This window comes from Aethalodelphis obliquidens, unplaced genomic scaffold (assembly GCF_003676395.1).
Source record: "Aethalodelphis obliquidens isolate GAN/ISIS:26980383/991018 unplaced genomic scaffold, ASM367639v1 scaffold7, whole genome shotgun sequence".
NCBI classification, from domain to species: Eukaryota; Metazoa; Chordata; class Mammalia; order Artiodactyla; family Delphinidae; genus Aethalodelphis; species Aethalodelphis obliquidens.
Window position 1 is genome coordinate 52,930,517 of NW_020837951.1, and position 14,358 is coordinate 52,944,874.

At 43.4% G+C, this 14,358-nt stretch overlaps 1 protein-coding gene across 6 annotated transcripts in view; it reads left to right on the forward strand.

Moving 5' to 3' along the window:
- The window catches only part of VLDLR (very low density lipoprotein receptor), a 31,966-nt gene extending 24,253 nt beyond the window's left edge, over positions 1 to 7,713 (forward strand). For 4 of the 6 annotated variants that reach the window (XM_027105764.1, XM_027105769.1, XM_027105767.1 and 1 more), the window contains 8 exons: positions 1,050 to 1,168; positions 1,772 to 1,911; positions 2,234 to 2,375; positions 3,209 to 3,355; positions 4,603 to 4,686; positions 5,074 to 5,154; positions 5,996 to 6,165; positions 7,057 to 7,713. In XM_027105764.1, coding sequence (XP_026961565.1) covers positions 1,050 to 1,168; positions 1,772 to 1,911; positions 2,234 to 2,375; positions 3,209 to 3,355; positions 4,603 to 4,686; positions 5,074 to 5,154; positions 5,996 to 6,165; positions 7,057 to 7,092 — 919 coding nt within the window. In that variant the 3' untranslated portion in view covers positions 7,093 to 7,713. The remainder of the gene's footprint in view (positions 1 to 1,049; positions 1,169 to 1,771; positions 1,912 to 2,233; positions 2,376 to 3,208; positions 3,356 to 4,602; positions 4,687 to 5,073; positions 5,155 to 5,995; positions 6,166 to 7,056) is intronic. The other 2 variants (XM_027105766.1, XM_027105770.1) reach the window with 1 other exon arrangement.
- The last annotated feature ends 6,645 nt before the right edge of the window (positions 7,714 to 14,358 follow it).

The window sequence follows — 14,358 nt, forward strand, 5'->3', positions numbered from 1 at the left end:
GTTGTAAGGGTTTTGGTAACCACATTACCTCTAGGCTTTCATCTAAATGTGCAAGTTGTCTGAAAGTCCAGTGGAAATAAACAGACCTCTCTAGAAACATTTCACTGAAGACTTCCCCCAAACTGCCCCTAAATAATATAGAAAAGCAGCTGTTAGGAATTTGACTATAAAGAATATGTGGTACATATATACTATGGAATATTACTCAGCCATAAAAAGGAATGAAATAGTGACATTTGCAGAGACGTGGATGGACCTAGAGACTGTCATACAGAGTGAAGCAAGCCAGGAGGAGAAAAACAAATATCATATAATATCGCTTATATGTGGAATCTAGAAAAATGGTACAGATGAACTATTTGCAAAGCAGAAATAGACACACAGATGTAGAGGACAAACATATGGATACCAAGGGGGGAAAAAGGGGGGATGAATTGGGAGATTGGGATTGACATATATACACTACTATGTATAAAATAGATAACTAAGGAGAACCTACTGAATAGCACAGGGAACTCTACTCAGTGCTCTGTGGTGACCTCAATGGGAAGGAAATCCAAAAAAGAGGGGATGTATGTATACACATAGCTGACCCGCTTTGCGTTATAGCAGAAACTAAGCCAACGTTGTAAGGCAACTATACTCCAATAAAAATTAATAATTAAAAAAAATGTATCTGACTAAGGCTGTAGTAATCACAGTTGGCCCCCATGAAGCCGCACTAGGACACAGTCAGCCCGCCCCTACCGTAAAACTTAACAGCTATTCATCTTTTACTCCACTGAAAGAATTGGCCTTTTATACAGGAAATATATAACCTGTGACTTGGGGCTGAAATTTAAATATCAGACTTATATAGTTTACTATAGTTAATAATGAGCTTGTAGATTCAGTGTTAACTTCTGTTTACCCAGAACATAATCTAGACCCTTAAGTGGCACAATTTGTACCCTAGAGTTTTCTGCTCACTCTTTGAAAATGTCTGTCTCAAGCTGCAACTTTATTCCTTCTAAACCAGCAAGGCTTATTTCTAATTTAATTCTTCCCAGCTTTGTGTACTGGTCAGACTGGGGTGAACCAGCTAAAATCGAAAAAGCCGGAATGAATGGATTTGATAGACGGGCGCTGGTGACAGCGGACATTCAGTGGCCTAACGGAATTACGCTTGGTACGTATGTTCTTCCTTCCTCGACCACGATTCGGCTGTCTGCAGAGTTGTAACTCATCTCCATAGTTAATTGTGGACTACAGCAGACAACCCTCATGGTGCCTTCTTTAGCAGGGACTTAGGATGAGAGGAACCGAACAGTACAAGTGGAATGGTGGACTTAACAGATGACGTGCTCCATAATTACTAGCTTTTCTATCCATTTGGAGCTAACATGTGACATGAATTAGGTGAATCTTGGGCCTTGTGAACTCTCATCCTACATACTCCTGGCCTAGGTGCCGCAGCATTTCCTGAATTGCAGGCTCATAACGGTTTTCTTCTGGCTCCTAAGGGGAGAGCAACAAAATGCTCACCTCTTTTAATACTTCTATAACGTCACTAACACTTCTTAAGTCAGTTACTTTGACAATCTCAGGTACCCCTTGAGTCCCCCCAAATGAATGTGGGTACAGATTCTGCATGCTGCTTCACAAGGTTGGTGGGACCCTGTTAACAGCCCCCTGCTGGAGAAGGAACCGTGAAAGTAGAGTATTGGATTCCTTAGCTATTTTAAATGGAAGCACTGACTTCTTATACAGTGACCATTCTTCTCCTACCCAGACCTCATAAAGGGCCGCCTCTATTGGCTGGATTCCAAATTGCACATGTTATCCAGTGTGGACTTGAACGGCCAAGATCGCAGGGTGGTCCTAAAGTCTCTGGAATTCCTAGCTCATCCCCTCGCGCTCACGATATTTGAGGTAAGACGTGTGTCTCATATCTAAGTGTATACCTCTGAGTTACTGTAGCACCTTGGGGGAGAAGGAACAGGGGAAGGAGGGAAGGACAGAGGGGCATGACTTGAGAAACTGCGTTCACCTAAAACCTGGGACAAAGACGTACTGATTCCTCATAGCATTTTAAGAAACTTGAACTCATGCTTCTCTTAGAGTTTTACATCCGATGTCCCAGACCAGCTTTAAATAAACTTGGTCCATTAAATTGCCAGTAAATAATAATGACCTTAGAGACTGACTCGTGTTCATCCTACACGTACATACTAATATGGGGGTTCTGTTTTAGGATCGTGTCTACTGGATAGATGGGGAAAATGAAGCCGTCTACGGCGCCAATAAATTCACTGGATCGGAGCTGGCCACTCTAGTCAACAACCTTAACGATGCCCAAGACATCATCGTCTATCATGCACTTGTACAGCCATCAGGTACTGTGGGGAAGCAGAGCCCCTCGTGGCTACTTTCAGGGTAGCAGCATGACACAGTGCCCCTGGGTATCTAGCTCCCTAGCAACTCAGCTTGCTCTACAATGGAACTTTCCCCTCCTGGACCCTCCCTCAAACCTGGTGCTCGGTATATTTTATTCTGACTTCCAAGTCAAAGAGCTTGAGAACTTCATCTCTTAGCTGCCCTCCCAACCGTCAGTGCTCTGTCTTTTATTTCAGTCCCTTCCATATCTCCTTGGCATTCATTCCTTCTTGCTAGGACTTTTGCACTAGCCTCCAAAGTCGCTTTTATGCCACAGCCTTTTCCTCCCTCCCCACTGTGGCACGTCGTATATGGAATTGTGTGCTTCCTCAAACACTATGGTCTCCTGCTCAGAATACTTGACTGGTTCTACCCAAATGAAACCCTTAAACCTCCCCATAGCTGGGTTCCTTCTGTTTTGTGGGAGTGAGGCAAAGCCGCAGAGCATGCTTCTCTCCTTCCTCTGAGCCTCAAACTAGCCAGTTTGTAAGCTTTGGACCAATAGGGAGGCCAGGTCTGGTCACCCATCTCCTTTCCCCACCACCCATCTGTTTACGGCATAACTCTTGTCCTACTTCCAAGAAGTTTCTGTGGCACTTTGCTGTCCTTAGAGCATGCTGCCTGTACCCTTACATTTATCCTTCACTGGTATTGGTTTAACTTTAGGGTTTGACAGAGTATACGAGTTTGGGCTCCTTGGAGACAAGGAGTCACGTCTTCAGCATCTAGAACCAAAGTTTATGTACAGCAGGCACTGGAAGACCCATTTTAAAGGACTTTTCTTTCTGAATAGGTAAAAACTGGTGCAAAGAAGACATGGAGAATGGAGGATGTGAATACCTCTGCCTGCCAGCCCCACAGATTAATGACCACTCTCCAAAATATACCTGTTCCTGTCCCAATGGCTACCGTCTAGAGGACAATGGCCGAGAATGCCAAAGTAAGGCTTTTTACTTTTCAAACACAAGCAGGACATACAACAGGCATTAGACTAAAACACTAGCTACAGAAACTAGCCTGGATTTTAAGAATTCTGTTTTAACTCACTCTTGGAATAGATTGGAGAACATATCTGCTACTGTTGCATGCCAGGAGTTCACATCACTACTTCAGGACTAACTCATTTCAATAGTAGATGAGTCTACAGGTGACTATGCTGATTTATACCAATTACAGCACTGAGCCAGCCAACTTGCAGATAATTAAACAAAGTCTTAACATTTTCCTCCAAAGGCCTGAAATTAGTCTTAAAAAAGGCCTTGGGGGACTTCCCTGGTGGCTCAGTGGTTAAGAATCCGCCTGCCAATGCAGGGGTCATGGGTTCGATCCCTGGTCCGGGAAGATCCCACATGCCACAGAGCAGCTAAGCCTGTGTGCCACAACTACTGAGCCTGGGCTCTAGAGCCCGCGAGCCACAAGTACTGAGCCCGGGCTCTAGAGCCCGCGAGCCACAAGTACTGAGCCCCACATGCCACAACTACTGAAGCCTGCACGCCTAGAGCCCGTGCTCCGCAATAAGAGGAGCCACCGCAGTAAGAAGCCCGCACACCGCAATGAAGAGTGGCCTCCACTCACCGCAACTAGAGAGCAGGAAGACCCATCGCAGCCAAAAAAAAAAAAGGCCGTGGTTACAGGAAACGCTCTGGCCCCCGTGGGTGACATTATCTTAAACTCCTACTTAAACGAAACGTGCATTTTAGTCTCCTGTTCTTAGCTTTTGATTAACCGGCAAATTAAACCCGCGGGTTGTGAGCAAGGATCTCATATTGTGAGGCTTTTATTAGCATGATACTGAGTCCCTACGGGGACTAGCTCTGTTTACTGAGAAGGCAGTTATCAGACAATTAGGCAGGAAGACTGGTATGCCTGGTGGTCTGCTTTTGAGAGCATTTCTTGCAGCTTCCAGGAGCCTGGGACTTTGCTTAGAGGGGTCCTTAAGTGAGGCCGTCGGTCCTTTTGAATTGTCTAATTCCAGATGCTTGCGATTCTGCCCGAAGACCCCAGTGTCTCTCTGGTTTTGCTGCTGTTTCCCTTGGTTATGGCACACCCACCCTGCAACTCGGTTTGGCAGTGGTTCGTCCGTTTCCCGCAGCGTTCAAATAACGCATCGCGTGGCTTGTCTGGGCTAAACGGCTATAGCCACTCTGGAACCTTGGCATTGACCTGGTTCTTGGTTTTGTAATTCAGGTACTGCAACTACTGTGCCTCACAGTGAGACAAAAGATACCAACACAACAGAAATGTCACCAACTAGTGGACTAGCTCCTGGAGGTATTGGGTTCCGTTCTGCAAACTGTTCATCTCAGCTAACAGCCACACTCTTTGTACCTACCTGTTCCTTAAATCATTAATGCAGCCTTTAACTACTCATTCTGCCCCTAATTGGTAACCTATGTTTAAACTCCAAAGACTTAGAACCTGCAACCCTTAGCCTGACCTGACTCATTAAGATTCCTCTGAGACAGCTGTTAGTGAAACGGCTATTATAGCCTGAGACTCACAAATACTTCTAGACCGGTTATTCTTGGTACACGACTGTAATAGATATTGAACATCAGTGATGGATGCAAAAGGGCGTGAGGCTGTCTCTACCAGGTGGTTGAATTTCTAAGTCTGAATTCAGATCCTTCTAAACTGATTCCTTTTATTCCCCCGTAGAGATCAATGTGACCACAGCAGTATCGGAGGTCAGTGTTCCCCCAAAAGGGACTTCTGCTGCCTGGGCCATCCTTCCCCTCTGTAAGTAGATTCCCCACATATCTGGATCCAAGGAACTTCTTAAATACTCGATGGGTATTTCTAGTTCATCTAGAGATGCCCTTCCCGTGGCCCCTTGTACTGTCATAGCACTCGTGACACTGAATTACCCTTGCTCCCCTCACCAGCCCGGCACACTGATTTCAGAGTCCACAGCCTTCTGTACAGTGGTATCCTTAGCACAGCGACCAGCAGTGATGAATGGTGCCTACTGCTTTCTACTTCAGAGCTGTTCGTCCGGCTTTATCCCCTTTCATAATAAGTCCTTTCCAGTGAAGAGCACTGTTCTGTTCCCCTTCGAAATATGTATAACACTTCATACAGAGGAGCTACACAAATGCTAAAATGATTTCTTGAGGAGTTATGGCACTTGTAGAGGGTAAATTAAAAACAGTTAAGAATTTTCAAACGCTCTAAAGCTATTCTAGGGCGTGTGAATTCTAAAGCACTATGCCAAATGGCCTCTTTATCCTAAATTATGGGATTCCAAGCTTGGCTAACAAACCAGGAGGACCACTTGAAGAGCCCTCCAGAAGCTTCCGCAGTTCGAATTCAGTCAGCCTGGGGAGGGGCCCAGGACTCCACATTTGCCCAGATGGATGTGCTGAGCTGAGCACCAGAGTCTATAGAATAACACAACCTCTGGTCTGAACTTGTTTTAAGCTCCCAGCCCATTTATAGTCTACCTTCTAGTCATCCCAGATTCCTAAAACGTGAAGCTTTTATTAATTAAAAGCTCGGATTATCGTGGATTCTTTAGCATGATCTTTTTCGTATGTTTTGAAACTAGACCTTGTTTAGTCACCTTCTAACTTTTTTGCAGTGCTCTTAGCAATGGCAGCAGTAGGTGGCTACTTGATGTGGCGGAACTGGCAACACAAGAACATGAAAAGCATGAACTTTGACAATCCTGTGTACTTGAAGACCACTGAAGAGGACCTGTCAATAGACATTGGTAGACACAGTGCTTCTGTCGGACACACGTACCCAGCAGTAAGTCAGCTTTGTGTCTTTATGTACCATGACTCGCAGTAGGACTTTTTGGAAAGGAGACCACAACTCAAGCTATGGCTGCCTGGGCTAGAAAGAACCATTAGAATCATGGAGCCACCGAATACTTCATCTACTACCTGGAGATTAGACAGTCTAGGCTGTTAGAACTTAAGTAAGTCAGTTGACAAGTATCTGCCCCAAACAGAATGACAAGTCAATTAAGGACATCACTATACAATTTGAGATATTTTGGGTTATAGAAACTACATGTAAACATTAGCATGTATCTAGGAGCCAAGTGTCTCCTTTCTGAACTGTTCCATCAGTTGCCTGCTGGATACTTAAAAGTAAATTAGCATATCATAGATAGGGGGGTTGACTTAAAGTCAGTGTATTGAGCAAGATTCATTTAACCAAAATGACCAGATACTTGAAAATGACCTCTTACACCTCGTAGAGCTAGCTTCCCTTTCAACAGTAGAGTCAGTCACTTGTTCTTCAGTTGAAACTCACGTGGAGTATATGGCCTTCACTTACAGAACTCTGAACAGAACAAGTGCTGAGCACTCCCTCAAGCTCTGGTGAAACAAGAGTGTGGTCAGTTCACAGCACACGTGTGTCTTTTCACATTTTTCTCCAGGTTCTAAAATCATTAAGTAGAACAGGCAGAATCAGTCACACTGTTTTCTCTCTCTGCCAAGTAGATAGAGTTGAATTCAAGTTAACATGCATTAGTGATGCAACTCAATACTGTCTGGGATCTGGCTTCCCTCCTGTGCACCTTTGGTCTCTGGATGACCAACGCAAAAGCAAGGTTCATTTTAGAGACTGAAGTTGCTACCACCAGTGAGGGAATCCCCAGACACATTCCATGCTTTTTCTCTTCCACAGATATCCGTTGTAAGCACAGACGACGATCTAGCTTGACTTCTGAGACAAGTTGTGACCTCTGAGGTCTAAACCAGTAATAACCCACTTCGGAATGGTAACCGAGCCAGCAGCTGAAGCCTCTTTCTTCCTCCAGTTGGGAAGAACATCGAAATATCTTTGCGTGGATCAAGCTTGTATACTTAACCCTTTTTATATTACTTTTGTAGATATTCCCGTCCACATTCTACTTCAGCTTTGGATGTGGTTACCAAAAGTATCTGTAACCCTTGAATTTTTAGACAGTATTGCCACCTCTGGCCAAACATGCACTTTCCCTAGAAAGCCATATTCCAGCAACGAAACTTGCGCTATAGCGTATACCACCTGTACATACATTGTATAGGCCATCTGTAAATATCCCAGAGAACAATCACTATTCTTAAGCACTTTGAAAATATTTCTATGTAAATTATTGTAAACTTTTTCAATGGTTGGGACAATGGCAATAGGATAAAACGGGTTACTAAGATGAAATCGCCAAAAAATTTGTAAACTAATTTTGTACGTATGAATGAAATCTTTGACCTCAGTGGAGGTTTGCAAAGAACTAAGTATTCAAACTACTGTACATTTTCTTTTCCAAGTGCTAAAAAAATTAAACCAAGCAGCTTAACCATGGTTTGTGCCTATTCCTCTAGGATGAACTTCTCTAAACAAGCTGAGTTAGTAGCAGGTGTTCTAACTAAATATATGCGCTATGGATCTTGGTATTGTATTATATAAGGAAGCCTACGATTTGGCTGGTTTCTCTTACAATCAAGTGCTAAAAGGATGAGGTACCACTTGATACTTGCCTCCCCAAATATTTATTTTGTAAAAGAAGCTAGCTTAACCTGCACCTGGAATTCTTCTTCTTTGAGGAAAGTTCCTATTCTCATTCATTTGTTGCCTGATCCAGAAACATGCCAAGATTTCTGTCAATTCTGCTTCTCTGTGCTTAAGTCTCTGTTTTACGTGTCCTACCATTATATAGTGTTCAAGGGCAAGCGCCTTGCAAAGCATGGGTAAGGACTTCCTCCTTTTACACGCCTAGACAGTCAACCCTGAGGAGAGCTAGGGAGGTAACAAGCAGAAACGCCATTCCTGAACAGTCTAAAGCAGTGGTTCTCAGTGGACTTAAGGTTAGCATCTGCATCACCTGGGAACTTGTTAAACATGCACATTCTCAGGCCCCACCCCAGACCTGCTGAATCAGAAACTCTGAGGGTAAGGTCCAGGGATATGTGTTTTCAGAAGCCCTTCAGGTGATTCTGATGTGAACTAAAATTTGAAAACCACGGTTCTAAAGTGACTTCGTGGAGAATCTGTAAGATGATCTAATTTGTCAGGCTGGCTGGCATAGGATGGACTCCTTCTGTAGACAGTTTTTGAAACGTGTAATATGAAGAGTAGATAAGAACTTTGGGTAGAAGAAAAAGTAGCACAGAGCTTGCATAAATTTTTCATCAGATTGGCCATTTCTTTCTCTAAAGCCACAGGAAGCCAACAAGCAAGGGAAGATACAACGCTTTAACCGTGGGAAGATGCTCTAGGTGAGAGTCCACTGCAAAAGGTGCAGCAGTCTTCATGAACTGAATGATCAGCACAGTAGCCAAAGGATGAAGAGAAGATGTTTTGAGTAGCTAAATGGATCAGTGGATGAGTCAGAGTACACCTTCATATGGAACATAAATAAGACAGTGGACATGTGGCTTGTGGCTCAGGCAAAGAGATCAATAATCCTGGATGAAGAAGGTGCTTCTGTCATCTTGTTTAATAGGTACCCTCTTGAGATTTTGGTCAAATGGATGAAAGTGAAAGAAAGAATAGGCGTGAACCTTTTTTCTGGGAGATGAGGAGGTCAAACATGTAGAGCAAAAGGACGTAGTTGTGAAGGTAGGACTCTTCTGGCCACCTGTTGCTTCATCTTCAGGTAGTCATAACACTAAACAGGATGTGGCCTGCTGATGTGACGTGTCTGGAGTGCCTGTTTGATAAGTAGATGAGCATTCATCTTATGTAAACTCTAAAGGCCATTTGGTTGATTGGGACTTTGACCCTGCTCTGGTACAAAACCCACTGATTGGTTTATTCATTTGGAGCAATACAGAATTCCCTCCTAGGAAGCTTAAAGACACCAGTGTTCTCCGCCATTACAAGGATTATACAGTATTAATCAACTCTTAACACCCAAAGTCATAGTTGTTAACAAGAAAATCAAGCAGATTCTCCATCATCTCTTGGATTCCAGTCCCTAGTGTGTTCCTCCAGGTTCTAGGTCCCAATTTCTAACCTTCCAAGAGTCTAAAGCATCTCATTCTTTTAGCCAAGGACAGAAACGCTAACGTAAAAGGTACAAACTCACTTGAAGAAATGACGTAACTAGATATTTCTATGGAAATTAGAATAGTTACACCGCTAGCCAATTCAGCATGAATTAAGAGATCATGGGAGGCCAGAGCCTGTGCATCAGTACCCACACAAGAACCTTAAGAATCCTATGTGAAACCTTTTGCTGTAAGTTTGCTGTGTCTCTACAGTTTAATGTGGGAAATGAGAATGAATTAAGAGATAAAATATGAAGCTTAGCAAACGCTAAAGGAGGCTGTTTGAAGTTAAATGAGCCTGTCATACAAGTCACAGAAAGGAAGTCCTCCAGAGGCTTTACCAACTGCTATAAAGACTGATACTGATAGATGAGGCCTTCCTGGCCTCTGGTAAGGAAATCCAGTCAAGTCTTTGAGTCCAGATTTTTAAGTGGCCTTTGCAAGCTATCTACTCGGCAAGAAACAGTCCCAGTTGATCAACCAGCTCTCTTAAAACATTCTTACAGCTATTTTAAAGCCTTGGTATCATTTCCGAACCTATGGTATTCAATTCTTGATGAACACAAGGCAAAAAGATGGAGACTTGGAAGTCTGATAGCCCTTCTCAAAAAATGAGAAGACAGGCTTTCAATAGCAAAACTATAGGGCATTTAAAGGACTAACTCTTCAGTTAACACTTAGAAACGGGAGACCTAAATAGAAGTTTCTTTTTTTTAAACCTCTTTATTGGAGTATAATTGCTTTACGATGGTGTGTTAGTTTCTGCTGTATATCAAAGTGAATCAGCTATACACATACATATATCCCCATATCCCCTCCCTCTTGCGTCTCCCTCCCACAGAAGTTTGCCTTTTAACTATCCTCACACCCAACCAGAAGATTCTGATGGGGTGTACTCCCGTGTCGTGCAGCCCAACGAGTAATTTCCTAGAGTTCTTACCTTGGGAAGCAGTTTACTATTTTGAACCCAGTAGAAGCTTGACTCCTTGCTTTAATGCTGGGGAAACTTTCAAAAAGCATCTACACTTTTGCTGCGACAACTTGGGTCTGAGAATGAAGAATACAACCTGCTAGTTTTTATCATTGATTTTTGGGCTCTCAGTTTCATAATCAAGTGTTCAGCCTGACTCTGGGAAAATTGAGAATTGTATGTCCATGTTTCAGCCATATCGTGGACCTAAACTGCGGAAGTTCAGGAATACATAAAAGTCGAAAAAGGCTTCAAAGGTATCTTCCAAACGCAGCAGGAACAAATTTGAAGATTAAACGATGGCATTTTTGGGGCTTATTTCTCTCAAGCATAGAAGCTTTCCAGCTCAAAATAAATTCATGGGAAGGGTGATCAGCCTTCTTTCTACATGAAAAGCTGAATGCGAGATAGTGGTGAGGTCCTATATGTGAAATGTCGGGGTCCAGGGATAAGCTACTAAAAAACAGCCCACAGGAGTGGCCCATCTCTCTGTCCTGTCCCCCAAATGCGTTCAGTGTTTCTGAGCCCGGCTCATCTGAGACACAGGAACGAAGTGGGACCACCGACCAACAGCCCCACTGTCAGTCTCCTTCCAACCACAGTCACTGAGGCAGAAGGAAGGCAGGCTGAGGGTGGAGGTACAGGCTCTGCGGGCGACCCTGTGGCACATCAGAAACAGTTTTCTTCTTCACTGTGCTCAAGGGCAAAGTCAGATGGGCAGCAAGGAGGTTAAGGGCGCTGGCTGCTGCATCAGCCTTGCATGTGGTACCTTCGGGCAAGTCACTAAGGCACTCTGTACACAGAGGTGCTGGGGACTCTTGCTACGACACGGTAAGGATTCAGTGAGAAAGCACACGAAAGCTCATCCCTGCCTCTGGCATTTAGAGGGTGCAAGGCACACGTCACTGCTCTATGTCACTCTCAGAGGTGTGCCTCTGCTTGTATTTATGGTGGCACGGTCTGGAAACTAGTAAGCGACCTGCCCAGTGAGAATTACAGGTAACTTAACTCATTGAGTGTAACACGCATTAGACCTTGTCCCATCTGTTTTCCACTATACCTATCTGATGAGATCGAAGTCTGAAATTCAGGTAGAAATAGTACCTTTTATGTAGATAAAAAGGCTTAAAGGATTACATGCTTTGGACCCTAGAAACAGAGCAGGTGTGTTGCTGCCTCAACCTTCTGACTTCACTGCCTAAGACGTGGAAATAAATATTTGGGGGCCTGCACAGGCTTTGGATGGCAGCCAAAGCACTTTGAATCTCAACTTCTCATCATACGTTTAATAACGTGCTAAATAAATGCTCTCATGTATTTTATTTGATCTTCACAACAAACTGAATAGGTAAGTATTACCTCCATTTTATAGATGTGAAAACTGAGGCTACAAATAACAAATGATTCCAAACCCTATGTGCTTACTGGCATCTCCTCTCAGGAAAGGAGGCAGTGCTGTGTAAAGGTTAAGATGAATGTCACGTTGTATGTTTCCTGAGTTCCCTTTACTAATGACCTTAGGATGCTTCCACAGTTTCTCAGATGCCCACGATGGCTGACTTCCAATATGGCGGCACACAGGGGTGGAACGCTAGCACCTCCACATCACGTTGGCACAGAATAAGTGTATTAGTTCTGTGCCATGCCTACAAGATGCTAGAAGTTCCAGAATTATTTTCCTTGGCCATCACAGAAGCAGGAGTAGATTACTGGATTGCAAAGTGAAAGATAAAGAGTCCCTAGAGGAATTTATAGACATGCAACATCATTCCTGTGTATGAAGACACTGGGGAAAACAAGCTGTAACACAACAAATCTTAAATTTTACGGTTATTATAAGGAGATACATGCCCAAGAAGGCAGAAGGAACTGGAACCTGAGTCCACGGAGTGATGATGCTGTAACTCTGAGACTGGATCTTAGGTATTCTGGAATCTACCCGAGACCTGGGCATTGCTCACATTTCACACATACGCAAGGAGGGGGAAGAATTCTTTGAACGAAATGACTGGCTTTGACAAAACTCTCTCGCCCTTTTAAAAATGTCACCTGATACCAAAATGTGACTTAAGAGCACGTAAGGCCTCAGGAGTCCAGAGCGTACCACCAGTTATCACGCTCAGAATCTTCAGAATTCTAGAGGCACATGTTGGGACACATCCCATCCTGCTGACCTGTAGATAAACATTGTTTTATTAATGAACTGTACGTTTAACCTAAATAAAGTTTATTTTTGAGAGAATTATTGTGAGCCTTCCCTTTTCCTAGAGCACTTTTCCAAAAGTTTTTACCCAAATCTTTCTCCTTTTCTCAACTGAATATGGCTCAGTCACCCCTTTCTGGGAAGCAACCAGGGCCACCAGATCTGGGCCCATCAAGTTGAAAGAATGAGAGATGTCCCTTTTCTGGCCATCTTTAGAAGTATAGTTAGTGCCTCACCAGAGACAGCCAATGTGCCACCCTCTCAAACTCCCCCTTTCCACCCCTCCCATGAGAGAAACGAAAATCAAAGCCACTATTACCAAAGAATGTTAGGCCAGAGCTTCCTCCCTGTGGATGACAGAGAACAGGCCCTAAAGGTAGGAAGCCCCAGGGTGACAGGACAAGACAGGCCTTGACAAGCAAGAAAAATCATTTTGATACTTTCCCCTCATCAGCTCTTCAGTGGTCTGTGTTGAAATTCATTTATGATAAGGCTAAATTTTTATGAGCCTTTAGACACAGATATTCCATGAAACTTTTTCCAAGCAAGGGCTCCCAAATGTCTGAGTGATATTGGGTACTCAACCTTGGAATTGGCTCAGGGAGTAGTGGGAAGAAAATAAGGAAATTGAGGGAAAGAGAAACTGTCAAAAAAAAAAATCTTTAAAAGCTCAACAGAGAGTCCTTAATGAATTTAAGATGCACTTCATGAGTGAAATGTTGAGTGAATACCAGCTTCGCAGTGACAGGAATGTAAGTTTGTTCCCTCCTCCACCTGACTAGCTGTGGCCACGGGTAGTTTGCTTATCATCCAAACTTCTGTCCTCTGAAAATCATAACACCTACTTGCATAGGGTCCTCCTAAGACAGAGAGGCAACACTTATAAAGTGCTTTATTCAAGTGACAGCTGCTGTTCTCCAGTGCCAAAAAAATCATAATTCATTTCTTTAAAAAGTTAAAATTCTTGACTTGTGTCCATTTGGTGATCTGACTTTGGTCTGCACTCATACTCAATCCCATTTGCAAGCGTTCCCTCTTAGGTCTCCCCTCGAACTGCTAGCATTTGGAGATCTTTCTTCACTCCAAGAAATCAAATTCAATCGTGCTGTACCCAAGAGCTCTGCAGAAATCCCTGTATGTGTGACCCTCTGCTGATTAAAGCGCACAGGTGACTGGTTTAAGTTCACCGGTTATGCAGAGAGGTCTGTTTAATCAGTGGGGGGGGGGAAGATGTTCAACTTTGTACCGCTCCAGGAGGTGAGGTTAGCGCGATCTTTGGATTTATCACGCTCAGCAAATGTGATGGGCCCATAACCTAAGAGATGTGGAGGAATGATAAATATTGGGTCTGAGCATTTAACTAATGCTCTAGGCTCTTACTTAGAGGTATTTCTTGCCTACTGGTTGATCGAGGGCAGAGAGTATGGTTTAAACCCATAGTCATGTGTGTTTTCTTAAATTCGTCCATTTACATGTGATATTTGCCAAGGACTACTTCTCTAAAGCTAAAAGCAAATTTTCCTTTTTACCTGACCCCAAACAAATAGCCCTGTGATTTCCTGAGAAGGGCTTATAAATGCTGGAGGATGATTTTAGATAACTAGATAAGCACTGGCATTCCTTCTCTGGTGTCAGGGTACTTACAGTGAGAGTTTCTGAAAGGTTCTAGGACAGTTTTATAATTGGCATATCCTAAATTGATCATCAGTTAGGAGGGAACTCAAAAAGCTCTTGAACTTTTAATGAAATTGAGGAAAGATATATATGCACCAACCCCTTCAAAA